An 18,028-nucleotide genomic window follows, 5' to 3' on the forward strand; every position below is an offset into this window, starting at 1 on the left:
GCGAGTCGCTCCGGAGTTTTTTGTCCCGCTGCTAATGAAACAGTAAACTCGGCCCTTTGCATCACGTTCCAGCTTTACGCATCGATCTCTGCAATCGCTTCTTTGTCTTATTGCTGAAATCAATTTCCTCCCGCGGTCGCCGAGAACACCGCCGCGCCCTTTTAAAAGCAGTTGCTCCGTGGGTTTTTTATTTTTATTTTTTTATTTTTTTAGCTCCAGGTCTCCTCACAAGCGTTCGTAATGCCACGCCCATCAAGGCTGACGGTGTACGTTACGCTGATGTAGAGCGGGCGCGCCGTGCCGTTTTTTCCGAAGTCAAAAAGGGAAACGACGAATCGGACGGCAGCAGATCGGAAGAGCGGTTGAGCGGCGAGGGTACCGGCCTCGGTCCACGGTTCGGGGCGCTGCCTTTTGTGCTCTAGAGCCAGATTATTCAACACAGACCTGAACGTTCGCTCGATGCATAATCATGTAAAATGTGAGCTCCTGAATGGATTGATGACCCCTGGATTGATGACAGGTTGACCTTTCGTTGGACGTATCTCCGGTCAACCCAGATGGTTTATTTACATCTGGGCAACATCAATTCTCTCAAGAATATAGTTGATAGATAGAACAAGTAGAGCTAAGGCAACTAATGCTAATGCAACTAGGTTGATATCAAATAGCATAGTATTAGTATTAATGTAACCTATCTTTGAATGCAAGATGTACTATGGCATATATAGAAAGCCTGTAGAGTATATATAGAAAACTACTATATAGGGTTGTATTTGTCAAAAGTCTCTCTTATTGAAAGATAAATGCCAAAATGTTTCTCACATTTTGGTAGCATAATTGGGCTATAATAAAATATTTGGAGGACCAGATCACAAATATAGGCCCATCCCATTACTGTTACCTAAATTCAGGAGAGCATGCATGCCTGTCCTCCAAACACCAGCTTATTTCTTCTTCTCCACACTGCAATCCACCACCCGCAGTTTTATAGAGGGCTAAAGTCTCGTCCACCGCGAAGAAGTGAGTGGATCTAGGAAGCGGTTTCAAACACTGGGATTTCCCACAGAGGAAAACTAAAAAAAAATCTTATCTTCTCGTGAGCAAACAATTACGCAACCTCTTTCTCCTATCGCCTACCCAACAGACATTTAGGCCATCATGCTCTGGGGCATGATGAGGGCTCGCTGATGTAAATGTCTGTTGCGTAGTTTTTTAACGATATCGTAAATCAGAGGATAACCTATTAAAAATATTATTTTTTACAATTAACTGATATGCGAAACGTGTCATTTGGAGAAAGAGGCTGCATCCTTGTTAGCAACAAAGAGGGTACAATTGCAGATTAGCAGCCAAGTTAGGTTAGCCAAGTAAGTTAACCTTAGTTTTAACATTTCATCAAAATAATGATAATGATGATGATGATACTGATTATTATTATTATTATTATTATTATTATTTTAAGATTAAGATGCAGTAAACAATCACACAACCGTGTGAAATAAAAAAGATTTACAGATTAAATGGCAATTAAAGCATGTGTCTTTAACACATTTTCAAGGTTGGTTAGTGAGGCAGAGCGTCTCAAGGGAGACGGTAATGAGGCGTGGGCAGCAGCAAAAGCAGGCGTGGTCACCAAAGCGGTGGCTGTGGGTTTGTGGAGCGGACAGATCTCTCCATGTATCCATCATTCTGAACTTTAAGGACTTCAGGGAGCAGTGAGACACGGTGGAACGCATAGATAAACATGTAGGGTCTTCCCCATAGGCTGTTTTGTGGCACTTTTAAATATTATTGCCAGAACGATTCTAGCAAAGCAGGTTCTATCTGATACCGAAACCTGAAATATATTATTTGAACCATTTTGAAAATGTCAGTATTTATTAGGATTTTTAGAGGTATGGCTAGTCCATCCAGGGACCTGTCTTTTGCGCAAGAACTGAATAGCAGTCAGTTCAGCAGCACTGCTGGGAGAGTGAAACGTGAACGTGTTCTACAAACCGAAATCTCGCAGCTTGATCTTGTGCCTGTTTGCTTGTTATTATTTTCTTTACCACAATTCTCTTTGAAAATGTAGCTCTTTCATCCAATACCTAAAAGCCATTAATTTATGTTTCCCCCAACTCAAAGGAGGCGAGCTGAGGTAGCTCCGATAGCAGCCTCTACTGATTTAGCATTAAGATCAGATTTTTTATGTTACTTAATTATTTCCTAATTAAAGTTTGCATGTTAATTAAAATGGTGGCTAATGTTAATTACCTATATTAATGGATTCTCGTGTAACACCTGCCTAAAGCGATTGGCTCGGTTTTCAAAATATCTTCATCTGAGCTGTTTGCTGGATGTCGTCTTTTCTTTTTTGAAAAACGCTGTGGAATCGAAGTCGCAGAGGGGGTGCGGTGGGGAGTGGTTACCAGGGAGCCTTCTGCAGCAGGTTGCTGTGAAGTATTTCGACCGGCCATTTTTAACATGATTTACTTCTAAGAAATAGGGGATTGGGGTGGTGCTGGGCAGGGGGTGGGGGGTGGGGGTGGGGGGGGGTTGTGAAACACAGTGTACCTGCACCTTCAGTAATATTGTATATTTCACGGTGCATGTACTCCCCGTGTGGCCTTGGTTGAAATTCTCTGGTTGACAAATTCTCAGGCAGGAGGGGCGGGGGGTCATTATTCTATCAAAATACAAGAGGAGCACACAATCAATATACCCCCTCCCCAGCCCAAACCCTGAATATTGCCCTCACCTGAGCTGGGTGTCTGTAGCTGTTTAGACTCCTTGGAAGCAGGGATCAGCGATTAAATGTCACCTTTCAGCAACAAAATTAAATAAGAAGCAGCAATTTGGCTCCTAGCAATTGCTAATTTCACGCCCTGATAAATGTTGCAGGAGCTAAACCTTTCAAACTCCCTCAGATATTTCTTAAAGGTGCAGTAGAGAGAGCTGCCTCCCCGCTCTCCACTCCTCCTGCCGTCGTCCTGAGTCAAGGGCAAGAGGACGTTCCCCCCCCCAAAACACATCCTTTAGCTTCCACAGCCATTCCATGTCCAGGTTGGTCTTTCGGCTCCTGCCTTGTGGATTGGGGGGGGGGTGGGGGTGAATAAGGAAATGGCTTGGGGGGGGGGGGTCAACACGCGGTCGCGTTCAGGAAACGCTCGTTCCTCTGACGCTGCTTCAGAGCGCTTCCAAAGTGAGGGAGTGAGTCAAAAGTAAGCGACTCTGCATGGGTCATTACGTCTGAAGTGTCTGGCTCGCTCTGGTGACATGCTGCCGCTTACCACAAAATTAATTCCACTGAATGTTTAATCTCGTCCTGATTGTTGGAGAATTATACTGCCCATCACCAGAGAGAGGGCAAAACCAGGCCACCTACTCCCTCTCTTCCCGCGATTCCGTCTGCCTGCACAAAGTAACAAGGGCAAACTCGTGTGTCTCCATGACTCCTGTAGCGCCACGCGTTACTGACAGTGAAAGACTGGTCAGTTTTTCTTCTACTTCGTCTCGGTTGTTTTCTCCTTTCTCCTGGTGGCCCGGTGCACGGTGTAATACCACAGGTTCGGTAGACCAACCAGATGGTCAGCACTTGAATTCCTTCCATCCTCTCTATTTCCTCTCCTAACTCCAGAAGGTTCTGGTTGGTAACAGGACTTTCATGAATATTCATGAAAAGGCGTGTCCAAGGACAGAACAGGCATTGTCACAACATTACCCAGGCCCCATAAATAGCATCTTATGAATATTCATAAGATGCTGCTTAGATGTTTTAGATTCAGTGCTAGGTTGAGGGAACTTTAAATGTTAAATAAAACGGACCTGGGTCTATAGAATCTGCAGCGGGCTCCAGTAACTCCAGCTGAGGATGTCCTTTGAGTTTCAAACTCCACTTTTTTCCCCCCCCACCATGCTCATCACTGGTGTTAAACTTCCGATGAATTTTTCCAAACGCTTTCTCACAGCGGGAAGCACCAATCCCAAAGCTCCGTGGATAGTCGCAGAAATGTAATCGAAAATTAACGGTCTCCGGATTTCATTAAATAGCCTTTGACAGAATAAATAAACAAAGGCAAATGAAATCAATCACTCCCTGCAAGCTTTCGCTTGCGAAAGCTCCGATAAGCCCGTGAGAAAGGAGGGTGTTCCTGTCAGACGAAGTGCTGTAATAATAACCGTTATTTTTGCCAATAATATCCCAGGGTTCATGTCAAGAGACCACACCACATATTAAACCCAGACTTTATGGCCAGTGATTTGAAAGTAATAGTTTTCAAATGAGTTTCATGTGTCCAATGGCTCCTAGGAGGGTAACTCTCGTGAAATACCCGTTTTTGCTATACAAGTTTCAAATAGAATTGCGCGAGAGTAGATCTTTTCCCTTACCTTTGTCCGGGAAAACACTTAAGATCTTCGGAGTGGAATTCGTTTATCTTATGGGAGATTATTATTTCGGATGGGCGAACGGTTCCGCTCTGGATGCTCAGTGTTGGGAAGTGCAGCCTAGCTGTCGCGCGCGTAAATTTATGGGATCCTGTAATGGAATCCCGGGACGTTAGCAACTCCTGCTCAGACCCCACACAATCCCGGTCAAATTTATTTTCCGAGCATGCATCCGCTCCCGTCTGATATAGCCGAGACACACCAGGACGACCCTGATGGGAGAATTTCAAACAAGCCAATGCATGTACAGGGTGTTTTGAACAGGAGGAGGTGGGGGGGAGGGGGCAGCTGTGGGAAGGGGGTGGGGGTGGGGTGTGGTGTGGGGTGGGGGGCGACTTCCCACAGTTTTCAATCTCGCAGCGATGCTTCCTGCATTCAGAAACGATGATAAAGAAATAAGCGTTGTGTTATGTCACATTGCTTAAATGTACAGTTTAAGAGGCGTCCTCGTACCAGGCCACAAATCTTTGTATCGTCCACAGTGTTCACCAGAGGCGCATGTTTCTCTTCCTAAATTTATATTGTTCTCCAGCTGTTTCAAATGAGGCCCATATCCTGTTTGCATGGCATCCGCAAAATTCCTTTTCTATTTTTTATTTTTGATCTGGGAAGAAAGGGAGAGAGAAAGGGAAAGCAATTTTGTTTTGATTTTTCAGAGATTCACATAAATTTGCTTTTTGGTTTTATTGGAAACATGTGGCCAGCAAAGAGCCTACGGACCTTCTTGTCTGCTGTTCTGTCCGAAAGCACTTCTCCCCCTCCGCCGTCGTCCAATTTAGACGTTGTCAGCAGCAATCCTGACTTCACAGATGTGTTTATATTAAACTTCTGTGTATTTTTATTGAGGAGCCATTTTTGGATTGAAACACTTTACTATTCCTTGCTTGCCGGACCTTCAGAATTGAACTTGCATTGTGATTTGGCTGTCTCCAGCTTCTGTGTGTGGCTGCCTTTTCCGTAATAGTGTTTGCCAATTACCCGCAGTCACCTCACCGTGTGTTTGCTTGTTTTTCAAAGTGCCAAAAAGGGAGCTGTTGATAAGACTGGAGAGAATTGAAAAGCCACTTTCAATCCATTTTGTTCTTAAACAAGGAGAATTTGAGCACTGGCATCTCAGTGATGGACATTCCAGAAACCATGATAATTCTTGATATGATGCTGACCTTTTAAATGAACCTAAATCGATTGCCAAAAAGCCAGTGAGTTTGTTTGGAAAATTGAAGTTTGTATAGTGACTGGTTTGCCAATGAGGACGCCTAACAAATCGCTGTGCTACCATTGGGCAACTCCTGTCTCCCAAGTATGAAAAGCACTCTTTGAAATACTTTGATGCCAGTACGTTGAATCGCGCATAAGTAGTCTGTATTTGAACATGAGCTGAATTACTCCTATTTTCCTATTATTCCCTATTTACAAGAATGTAGATATTAGGTTTAAAAACCCAGTATTTTCTCAGTTTTGAGCTCTTTTGGCCTGACCTTCTAGTACATTCCACTTCCCCAGACATAAAAGGCTGTGGTTGCTCTTAATCATGTTGTGTACTTGCATTCACCTCAGATTCCCTCCAGAGTAGCAAGCGTGTGATCAAGAAGATGGGAAGAAAACCTGAAATCTAAACAAACCTGTTACGACTGTAAAATTTCACCTGTTCCCCAACCACAAAAACTTAAATTAGGATTTGATGTTGACTTGAAGTGTCAGTTAAAAACATCTAATGTACAATTTTTTTTTTCGTTACTGGTTTGTTGATACTGGTCTACAGTGTAAATTCTCTGAACCACTGGGAATCTTTCGATGGATAGCATTTCCTCTGCATTGTTGCTTGTGGTGTCACTTCTGTTGTTTGTGGTTTGCTGTGCCTTATGCGTTTTACCAGCTTTGTGGAGTAAGAGTAAACAATTTTGAAAGCTGGCATGAACGGGCTCATCGGTGTCTGTTCACCGGTCAGCACTGCTCGTCCTGACACGGAGGAAGGTGAATCATAGGTGGTATCCATGCAAAAAAGTTGTCCTGGACTGACGGAACTCGAAGGAAGCACGATGTCAGGGTCTTCTAGCCACGGCCTCCAGCGACATTGCAGTACATTACAGGCATTTAGCAGATGCTCTTTTCCAGAGCGACTTACACAACTTTTTTACATTGTATCCATTTATACAGCTGGATATATACTGAAGCAATGTAGGTTAAGTACCTTGCTCAAGGGTACAACGGCAGTGTCCTTACCCGGGAATCGAACCTGCGACCTTTCGGTTACAAGCCCAGTTCCTTACCCACTGTGCTACACTCCGTCTTATGCAGTATGTGCTGCAGGACTGTGTCTCTGGGCGTGCTCTGATGAACACTGGTCCGGTTGGAGGGTTTTGGGTTCCGTTTGGGCGTTCTGAAGGCGAGCGTGCGTTCAGTTCTCTCGTTTGATATTTCTTCTCCCTCGTCCTCCTCCTCCTCCCCTCATTGTTTTCGGCTTCTCCTGGGCTGGAGGGGGAATCCGATGCCGAGCTGAGCGTTGCAGTAATCGCCCTCGGAGTGGATATTTGTATGAGGGATAAAAACGCCTCAGAGTTTATCCTTCACTGGGAAATATTGCTCGCTCTGTCTGTCTGATCTTATGAGGCAGTGCTGTTGTATTGACGTTGCTCAGAGAATAAGGGGAGGGGGGGTTGGAGCTGGGGGGGCTGTTTATAGTTTTGCGTATAAATTATTGATGTTTACATTTTATTATCCTGTGGGTTGATATAAGAAAGCTTACAGTAATCAAAACATTCCGCATGTGAGGTGCGGGGAAGGGGGTAGACAGGTGACGACGGTGCCTATCTCATCCACGCGTGATTGACAGCTCAACCCGTGCACGCACCCCAAGAGACTTTCCAGTTCAAGAACTTTCCGGGGGCTGGTAAATTGGAGCTGGCGTGTTCACAAAAAGCCTAAAAACACTTGATTCAGCAGATTTTCACACGTGAGCCCCCCCCCAACACACACACACCACCACCACTACCAACCAACTCCTGTGTAGACTCCATAGAGGGAAGCAAGCGTTCATATCAAATGATCTAGATTTATATTGATTCGCTTGCGCATTAGCAGTTTAAAGGCAAGGGGTGTTTGGACAGCACGAGCTGCAGGTTTGAGTGATTCTGTTTGAAACGGGAACGCAGAATTGCCCCGCTCTGAACCCCCCCCCCCCCCCTCCCCGTCTGCATATCTGACCGCGCGGGACCTTAAACGCGCTGGAAGGGGATAGCCGGGAAAATCAAAAGCAACCTTCCGCCGGCTCCCGGGGTTATGTTCCCGCTGGGATTCCGGGCAGCCCTCGACGCCGTTCCGCGCGCGCGATAGGGTTCCGCTTTCCACGAACGAGCCGCGATCGGCGGTCGCGGTCAGGAGGGAGGGAGGGTCCGGCGGTTCCCCCCTGGTTCTAATGTGAAACAAACCCACCGTATGGGAAATTAATAAAACAAAGCCCCCGCAGGGTTTCTCAGTATCGACAGTGTGATCAGCCTCTACGGCGGAGGGCGTGGGGAGCGGCTTTACTTAGGACGTCCCGACTTACGGTAGAGAATAAATGGTCTCGGTGTCTGCAGTCAACCTGCTGCATCTGTGCGTAGTGCACTGATTGCTGACGCAGTGCACTTGTAATTGCGCTTGTAGTGCACTCAGATATCGTCTAATAGTATGCTCTCGATTATCTTTCTGAACAGGTTACGGTTCTGTATTTTATCACGGCTAAAATGTGTCTTACTGTATGAATCCAAAATGACAAAATTTATTTTTGAAATTCTGTGGTTCTCTGCTGTCCCATTGGAGCAGGCAGAGGGGAGAGTAGGCCATAAATCATAAGAGTGAAAGACCCTGTGTGGAGGAGCTTGTTGTTTATATGCTTTAGGGCCTGAAGCCCTCACCAGTGTTGCTGAGTGTTGGGGGTTCAAACATGGCACCCTGGAGAAAGGTGCTTAACCTCAGTGAATCTGGTGCAGATGCCTCTCTCTTCACTCTAGAGAGCAGGGGGAAAAGAAGTACCCTTTATTTGTATTTTTCTGTCTCTGAGGTACGAACGACACAGAACCTGATTTAAACCCAGCGCCACTCGCGATGTATTAAAATGTCACTACAGCAAGACCCAGGTTTTGTGTTTGTGTGCGTGTGTGTGTGTGTGCGTGCGTGTGTGTGTGTGTGCGTGCGTGTGCGCGCGTGTGTGTGTGTGCGTGTGTGTGCGCGCGTGTGACGCCATCGCCGCCACTTTTTTTTTGTTTTGATTTGTTTTCCCGGCTTCTCGGCGTCTGGCGCGGCGGAATCCGAAAAGCGCAAATTGCCGGGAGCGGGGCCTAATAAGCAGATAAATAAGAATAATAATAATTAATGCGCGTTTGAGGAGACAGATTGAGAAGCTGATGAGATGAGAACGGAGAAGCCCCCCCCCCCCCCTCCGCCCGCGCGCCGAGGCGGGCCCGCCTCGTCCTCCCGCTTCAAGGTGGCCGGGGGTAAATTGCTTTTGTCTGCGAGCCCCGCGCCCGTCATTACTGCGCGTGTAAGCAGCGCCAATGGGATCGAGTAATTAGGATCCTGACACGGCGTCCGCGCGCCGGGCCCGGCTGCATCAGAAACCGAGGCAAATGAAAGCGAATTCCTCTGAGGTGTGGGAGGGGGGGGGGTTGAGTTTGGGGGGGGGCGGTGGTGGCGAAAACTCGGCACTGTTGTGCCGCTAATTTTCCGGAGCTGCTAGTTAGGTTCATTTGAAATGAGCGGAGGCGCCGGGCCCCGTTTGGATACCCGGCTCGGTAAGTGGAATGGAAAAAAAGGCATCTTTTCTGTTGATTTACTTGTTTATTACCGAGGGCGTCCTTGATTGAGGAGCCGCTTGCCTTCGTGGAATTGTTTGACCTTTGTGGAGATATCCATAAAGCTGTTTCAACGGAATGATTTCGAACTGATGACGGTTTACACCGTGTTAAAAACAAAAAAAAAGAAAAGGAAAAAAAAATCCAACCGAGAACATAAAATTTTTCGGATTGGATTATGGGACCTCATGAGAGTTCATCCTAGTTTTATTTTCACATTATATTTATGAGTTAAGTTCCATATGGATTGCTTTTGTGGATCATTTAGTTTATTATTTTTCAAACCGAGTGCACATAACATTAGCTCTACATTCTGTACATTCTCAAATGTTCCACAAAAGGATTCTAAAATACCTCAACTCCGAAACTTGCGTAGCGTCATTTCGCTCTAGCTGTCAGTGTGTGCTTACCGTAATATAGTACGGACAGCTTCTCACACATTCTGCCACAGTTGGCAACAGAAAGCAGTCCTCTGTCCAAATGTCGCTTTTCAAGGACGCCGTTGAAGGGCGAACCGGCTTTATTGCGTATTATATTTATTGTTAATTATGTTTATGTTCGGTTACGTTAAATTGAGTCGCATTTTCGACAGTTGCATAATTTGACGAGGCGGCTCGCGGTTGAAGAGGCTGCCCCATTCGCAGCATGTGCTGATGATGTTGCCCGTGCCCGTGTCCAATGCATTGTGGGTGTTTCTGTCATTAGGGGGAGGTCCAGTGGTGCCATCGCGAGGCTCAGAATGACGCTCTGGACCAGATGGCCCTGAGGCTCAGCAGCCAGCAGTACTGCAGTGACTCCAAGAGGAAGAAGGAGTTTGCCCAAATGTCGAAGGTCAACCGGATCGGGAGCAACAGGTACCAGCCACTCGGCCTCAGTTTTCCGTCTGATTTTCCTTGTCTGGCTGACTTATGTGTGCTATTGTTAGGCCACTATAAAACTAAAAGGGGGACAGTAAAATCAGACCTCACTTGTAGATCAAGATATTCCTGACTAGAAATTTGATCCCACCAATAAATAACAAACAAATTCTTTAGCAAACAGGTACCACTTTGTATTGAAACTGATTCAGTTTTCATTTATGTACCAGTGTATTTCAAATAGTACCAAAAAAAATTAAAAGCGTAAAACTGTCATCAAAATGACTGAAGTCACTGGTATTACCTGGGGGACATGGTTGAGGTTGGGAGAACAGCCTCCTTCACAAACAATGCTTTAAACGGCATCACAATTACACCATTACAGCACAACAGAATGTTTATTCTGAGGCCAATCACTCTTCCACAGTTGTTTCCAGATACAACTTTATAACCAGAAGTGCCTCAAACCATTATAAATCTCATATTTCCATAAGCTAGCACATTGACATCCGTAATACTGGTTGACGTAGGTAATCATGCTGGTAATAAGGAACATAGGCACACAGGGGGGACCTTATCCTGCCAGGACTGGGTAAACGTAGCTCGTCATCCGAGCACATAACAGCTCGATGAGAACTGCACACGTTATGCCGTTGTCATCACGGTAACGCGTTGCACCCTATTTCAAATTTCTGTTGATCTTCACATAATCTAGGCTTCTTCTCTTGTGAACACAGCCAGCACACCCCCCAAAGAAGCCATGCAAAGCCACCGCCCACGCCCTACGAGCTTTAAAGGGGAACTTCACCCTAATTCAATGTTATTATGTTTTATTGATTCCTCCACTGTAGGAAGGTTTAAGAAAAAATAACATTTTTTTGTTGTGGGTGTCTAGACACCCTACCTGCCGTGTCATGCATTCAAAACACAGCTCTTTGACTTCGCTATTTGTCACCACTACGCTGCCTATAATTCCTTAAGCTCATTTTAGTTTGCTTTCTACTTTGTTTTGTTTAGGTTTTGTATAAGTAGCTATAGTTTGATTGGGTAACGCTTGCTAGATTTGTTTTTCATAGTTAGATACAGGCCCAATCAGGCCTAGTCATGGAGCCCTGTGTGAATCCATAAAAAAGTTTAATGATTGATTGGTATCTGGCTAGACTGTCAGTTTGCTTAATATATCCTTGGTATCCGAAGACTATCAAGGTGACTCAACATTGGCAAAACGTTGGGCGGCCCCTTGGGCGGCTGTCTCTAAAGCCAAACGCAAATCTCTGTGCAGGCTGGGGTGCGGTTCCTCTTCTCTCCCTCTCGCCTTTCTCCTCGTATGAATAGAGTAAAAACACGAAAGGAAGTTAGTCTATCTGCTCTATCTTTAAAAAAAGTATCTGAACACATATATCGCTTGTAAATAAACACTAATGTAGCCAGCTATATATCAAGCCTGCTAGCTTACGACATCTGCTCTCTGGAAAGCCCTCTTATTGGCCTAGCTGGCAATTAACATGGGTTTTTACACTGGCGAAGAAATTTCAGTGGTCTGGAGGTGTGAGCCTATAAGATGAAATGAAAAAGGTAGAATTTCTCACTGTTTTGTGTTTATAAAGAAATCAAGGGTGGAGTTCTGATTCCATGATTGCTGTTTGGGAATTACTATTAGCTATTGGGAGTGGGCTTTTGGCCCTGCGATGTAAAACGTTTCACTTTCGACAGATTTCCCCAGGATAGGAAATTCACATCTAGAAAATGTGTATGTTATAAATGTTTAAATTGTTTGACCATATTATCAATGGACAAACCAACATACAATAACAGTTTATTTTCGGGTGATGTTCCTTTCAGATGAAAATAAAATAAGATGAATCTTGTGGCTGGTCACAAATGTGACCCTCTCATTTCTTGAAATAAGTCAGCAGAATGTTTAGGAGCATGATAGGCTATCATTCTTTAATTGAAAATGTGAATATTTTTAGAATACATGTGTTTATTCTTATTCTGTGTCTTATTCTGTATCTATGTGAAGCACATTGAATTTCCCTTGTGTATGAAAGGTGCTATACAAATAAACTTGCTTTGCCCTCCCTTTCCCACTGTTACAATTATTAATAGGCAGAACAAAAGGGTCTGTGGCTAAGCAGCGAAGCAATTGGACATTAGTAATCTAAGACAGTGACTATAGTCTGACATCTGAAAAGGCCAAGAACACAATATCAGAAATATCATTGTATTTAATACATGTTTCTACATACAGTACCACTGCATTTGAAAAGACCTAACCTAGCAGCCCTAGACCCAGACAAACACATTTTCCTGAAGCTAATGCCTAGACGGTTATTTAGCAGTTCTGAGGCTAAGTTAAAAACCAGGTGCTGATGGTTTGCATCTGTCTATAAACAGTGATGAGCAGAGAATTAGGTCTTTGAATGGCTATTTGTTTGGGGGTCTTCCTTAACTACCTTTTTCTCCTCTGATGCTCTGCATGGACAAATTCTGCAGAGCGAGATTTCCCATTTGGGCTTTAACGATGAGTCAGCACTTTTCATTCGCGTCCCGCGCCACCCCCACCCTCCACACACACACACACACACACACACGCGCACCCTTGCCCCCGCCCGCGAGTTCTCACCGCGGCGATTCTCGACTCCAGATTTCCGGACTCGACTCTCCTCCCTTGGCTTTGAATCAAGCGTCACTTTAATCCTTTTAAGCCTCTCATTCTAATGATTTATTTTGCGGGAAAACCATAATGATCCTTCTTTGAATTTTAATGATCGCTGCCTGCTCAGGGATTCATTGTTTTGACTCCTTGGCCCTTACCTTTGCCTGGGAACGCGTCTTCGGGGAGGAGCTGTCGAACGGCATAGCCGCCGCCGCCTCTCCCCTCGCCCGTCGCCACCGCCGTTCGGGCCCGCCGGCTCTCCCGCGTACCCCTCCCCCACCCCCCCACCCCCCTCGAGCCGACAAACACGGGACAGTTACCGTTCAAGGAGGAGGAACCGAAAGGAGGATCCCAGCGGGGGGTGGGAGGATTTTTTTCTCGAAATGTAAAACAAAAAGCCAGAGAAGAAGGGAACGCCAGGTTCCCCACATTAGGGGCGAGGATTAACCCCATAAATTAGCGAGCCCTTTCTGTGAAATGTCACTCTGAGCGAGACGTGAGGACTGTCAATACGGCGCCCGGCCTTTCCCTGTCGTCGCTCCGCGTTCCGCGCTCAGCCCCCCCGCGTTCCCGCCATTTTGACGAACGAGGCTTGGCGTATGAGCCGCGCGCGGGCGTTCCCGGGGTGGGCGAGATGGATGTCGGACTGGGCCCGACGTTCGGACGGGGGGGGGTGCGGGGTCTAATGGGGTGACGGGAACGGCCCCCAGTCTCGTTCGCGGTCTGGAAACCTCGCCCAATAGAAACCGTGTTCAGCCATGTTAGCGCGTTGTCGTACCGGAAGGCGGCGAACGCGAGAGCGAGCGAGAGGAAGAGCGTGGCACGCAAAAAAAAAAAAAAAAAAACCACGTGGGGAGCGGTGGGGGGGGAGCGACGCCAACACTTCAAAAGCGTACGCCGTTTCGCTGATGAATGGATCGCTCTTTCCACGTTCCTTTTGTTTGTTTGGATACCCTGGAAGAACTTGTTTTACAAGCATTTAGTCTCCTATTAGCGGGGGGGGGGGGGGGGGAATAAAGGAGGGTGTTATAATGCGCTTGTCGGCTCAGCTTACAAAAAGCATATTCTGCGCCGTAATGAGAGCCGGCTTCGAGACTTTCCTCCTCCGGCTCGCGCATCATATCGCTCCTCGTACTCACGTCTCCTCCGTTTTGTTTTGATCAATGTCTTCCGTGTAACAAATAGGCTGAAATATTCATACTTTCCCCGACGCCGCTTTGTTTGATCAACGCCCGCTTCGGATTCGCTAATACGTACGACCGCGCTTCTCGAAATCGCACGTGTGATGCCCAAATAAAATCTCATTTTTCACTTTAGTTAGTGGCAGCGTTAAATTGAAATAAAAAGGGATGTGTTGATATTTTTCCTACTTTGATAGTCATTTATTTAATCTCATTCATGGTTTTTTTTTCCTTCAGGGACAGCTCTCCCGGATAGCTTGCGAACGCGAGGCGAGAAATGGCAATAATCTGACATAACTGCCAAAGTGTCTGAGCCCGTATGAATTCATAACTATCTGCCCCTGATGTTTTAAAGATGTAGCCGCCGCGCAAAGTTGCCGTTAAAAAGAATGACACTAATGTGTATGTGCGAGAAATCCTTCTTGTTCCTTTTATAAATATTTGATGTTATTTCATTTTGGTGCGTGTGGGGGGGAGGGTTGTAATTTAGCTGTTCTTGCTGTGAAAATGTCACTCAGTGTCAGGCGAGGAAGAGGGCGGAGGGGGGGGGACAGGGGGTGTGGGGAGGGGGCGGTCCACCCCCCCCCTCCCACCCCAATCTACTTCACTGAGGCTTGCACACTGTTTTTTTCCCTTTTTCCACAAGCTGGGGCAAGACAGACTTGCCTAGCTCAGTTTACCAATGGTTTTTGAGGATCTTTTCTGTCATGGTAACCAATGTCAGTTCTGCCCTGCTCAGAAGGCCATGGTGGGAGGAGTCAGCTTGACTGCATTGTTTTTATGAGCGGTGGAGATAAAAACTAGCCTCTCTGGCGTTTGCGGGTGGCACGTTCAGCTGGAGTGCTAGCCACTGGTGCTGCAGCTGGAGAGCTCCCACAAAGCATCACCCGGTTGGCCACTGCGTTCCTCAGGGAGGGAGGTGTTTCCTCATCTCACTGCACAGCAGTGACCCCTCTGGTCATTGGGGTAACTGCAGCCTGCCTGCACCAGCTGCGTATGTAGGGCACTCTCCCTCAGTGGCTGTGCAGCTGCAGTATTAAAGGTGGTGACAACTGGCTACAGGCAATTTGGGATTGCTGCTTACTTGTCTGTGTTCTCCTGAACTGACTGAGGAGATCACAGCCATGGGGCAGTCAGGCAAAGAAAACTGAGGATTAGACTTTGTTTTAAAAAGCAGGGAAAGCAGTTAGGGCATTTAAAGAAAAATTAGCTGTTTAATTTGTTCTTATGTGTGGTATAACTAGTTTCTTCTTGTTTCTTTTTCCATAGTCTGCAGGACTTTGAGTCAGAGTACCAGGAGCTCTGGGATTGGCTGATGGACATGGAGTCCATCGTGACGGACAGCCACGAGCTGATGATGTCAGAGGAGCAGCAGCAGCATCTGTACAAGGTTAGCCCGGCTCGGAGAATCCGATCGTCCCCACGGAGGACGCCAACCTGATAAGGGTGTGCATTGGAAACCCCCCCCCCCACCCCATTTCCCACGCACACACCCCCCGCCCCCTCTCAGGCTCCCCGTTCCCCCTCTTCCGCCCCCTCCGCGAATGCCAGAAATCCCCCTCTCTCTCTCGTTCCATTAGGTGCGATTTCTCTGTAAAAGACAACGCTTTCCCCAGATGAGTGGGAACTGACGACAGACAGACATTAATAAACAGACTGCAGTCAAACGAATGGCAGTGTGTTCAGTGACTTCAGCCTTTTGGCTGATCGCTCCGTCCTTCAGACGCTCCCCGAGAAGAAGCAAAGGAATGGGGGGGGAGGGGGGGGGGGCGGAGAGAAAAAAAGGGACAGAACGGGGGGGACGGGGGGAAAGGGGGGAGACAGATTTCCCCCTTTTTCTGCTTTACAGCTTCCTCGATGGGCGCCTCGTCTCAATGAATTTTTATTAGTGATAGATAAAAACAGGCCATATTGCGTTAAGTCAATATGTTTGTTCATGATTAAAACAAACTGATTCGGGCCTCCGATATTGATTTCATTCCCTCCTCCCCTAATAAATATGTACTGCACTGCTTGTTTGTTATCAATTTTTTCCCCCTCTATTTCTAGCTCACTTTTTTCTTTTTTTTTTTTATCTGGCTTTAACATTGAATTGATTGAAAATGGGAATTTTGGAGGTCCTTTGGCTGGCAGGGTGTTATTTGCGAAGGCGGTGGGATTTTATCATGGGCTGGGAGGCACGAGCAGTAAATCAAGCTCATTTAGGCTATTTTTATTGTACTGATTCTGACACGCGTCATCCTTGAATTGCTTTGAGCATATGGCATATTTCAAAAGAGCAGATTGCGAATCATAAAGAAATAAAATTAATAACCACCTTCAGAACTGGAAACAACATAATGACAAGACACGGCAACCCTCTGGCTCTCCCCCCCCACCGCACCCCCCCCCCCCCACACCCCCCACCTCCTCCACGGGCATTTTCATTTCCAAACCACAGGGGTCGCAGTCAAGGTCAAAACTAATCTTCTCCCTCATCTTGCATATTGACCTCGCCATTAGTCATTTTTTAAGTGATAAAGTCAGAAATATCAAACCGATTCTTTGTCTTTTAAAGGCTGTTTTCGGGGGTTCCGCAGAAACAGCATCCCTCCCCCCCCCCCACCCCCCTATTTACAGCCGAATGGGACACAGGTGAAATGCGCTCAGCTCAAAGCAAGAGGCCTAGCGTTTAAGATTCGCTCAAAATAATTTTGAAAAACATCTAAAGGCAATGGCTCGGGTGGCCATCTCTCTGTATCCGTTTGGTTAAACAGCCCACCGTTGTTGATATGGTTGCAGATGCCTTTTTTGCGATGGACCGGAATGAACGTTACCCGCGTCCTTCCTGCTTTTACGCGTTTTACATCCCCCCCTCCGCCATGCCACCTGTAGTCCTTCCGCCCCGACGCGTCCAAACTCCGGGAGGCGGAATCGGCCCTTCGCCCGAAAAAAAAGCCCCCCCTCCCCCCCCCCGCTGTCGCAGGGAAGACGTCGACGACTCGTCAGGACCCGGATCGCTTCTTAGCGATTCCTGACAGCCGGAATAAATTTCGGCTTAATCTGCCCCGATCTGACGCCTGGCTGATCAAAGCGCCACTTCTTCCGAATATTCCCCCCCCCCCCCCCGTCTCCGCTGGATTGAAACCCCGCTCGGCGGGCCCATTTTGTTTTCCACTGAAGTTTTTTTTTTTTAATGGTCTTTTTTTCTCTCTCTCTCTCTCTCTCTCTCTCTCTTTTTTTAAAGCGGTACACCTTCTGAACGTTTCTCTGTTTCCCCACCAGAGATCTCCCCCCGCCCCCCCCTCAATCCCATGTTTATAAATCATGCATTAAAAGATTCGCTCTTTATTAGCGGCCTCTCGGGCGGGTCCTCTGGCCGACGCGGCGGAGACGGCGTGTTTGGATCCCCCTTCAAAGGGGCATTATTTACGCGCGGCGCGCCCGAGACGGAGCTAACGCTAACTTCACACGCCTTATTCTGCCGGGTTTCATTATGCTGCGGCTTCCGCGTTCTCCCTTTTTCCGGCGCTGTTGAATTGCCAGAAGATGCCCCAGTCAGAAGTGTTTGATGGGATAGCATGTAGTATGTGAGGAAGATATGTGGGCTCTACTTTGACTCTCAGATAGGACACTATTGCTATTGAACCAATCAGCTACGCGCCTCAGCTCGATCTGCCTAATTAAAATCTCCGGTTTGGGATCTGCGAGAGAAAAGATTGTGCGACGTTGTGTGCGTTGGAAGCTGCTCTGCCCGAGGGTATTTGCAATGTAAATGTCGTAAATTGGTGTCTGTCTGCTTGCAAATGCACTGTAGACAGTGTCGCTGAGATCAGTGTCAGACAGAGGGTGTGGCCACGTGTGTGAGGGATAAAGCTGCTCTGAGATCAGTGTCACACAGGGGGAGGGAGAGCGTATGAAAGGGACGGCGCTGTACTGAGATCAGTGTCAGACAGGGGGAGGGAGAGCGTATGAAAGGGACGGCGCTGTACTGAGGTCAGTCTCGGACAGGGGGAGGGAGAGCGTATGAAAGGGACGGCGCTGTACTGAGGTCAGTCTCCGACAGGGGGAGGGAGAGCGTATGAAAGAGAC

At 46.9% G+C, this 18,028-nt stretch overlaps 1 protein-coding gene across 6 annotated transcripts in view; it reads left to right on the forward strand.

Annotated features, from left to right (window-relative positions):
• The window catches only part of akap6 (A kinase (PRKA) anchor protein 6), a 169,539-nt gene that overhangs the window by 91,729 nt on the left and 59,782 nt on the right, over positions 1-18,028 (forward strand). For all 6 annotated transcript variants that reach the window (XM_064329976.1, XM_064329984.1, XM_064330007.1 and 3 more), the window contains 2 exons: positions 9,966-10,114; positions 15,227-15,347. In XM_064329976.1, the coding sequence (XP_064186046.1) occupies positions 9,966-10,114; positions 15,227-15,347 (270 nt within the window). The remainder of the gene's footprint in view (positions 1-9,965; positions 10,115-15,226; positions 15,348-18,028) is intronic.

Source organism: Anguilla rostrata, chromosome 1, assembly GCF_018555375.3.
Source record: "Anguilla rostrata isolate EN2019 chromosome 1, ASM1855537v3, whole genome shotgun sequence".
Taxonomy (NCBI): Eukaryota; Metazoa; Chordata; class Actinopteri; order Anguilliformes; family Anguillidae; genus Anguilla; species Anguilla rostrata.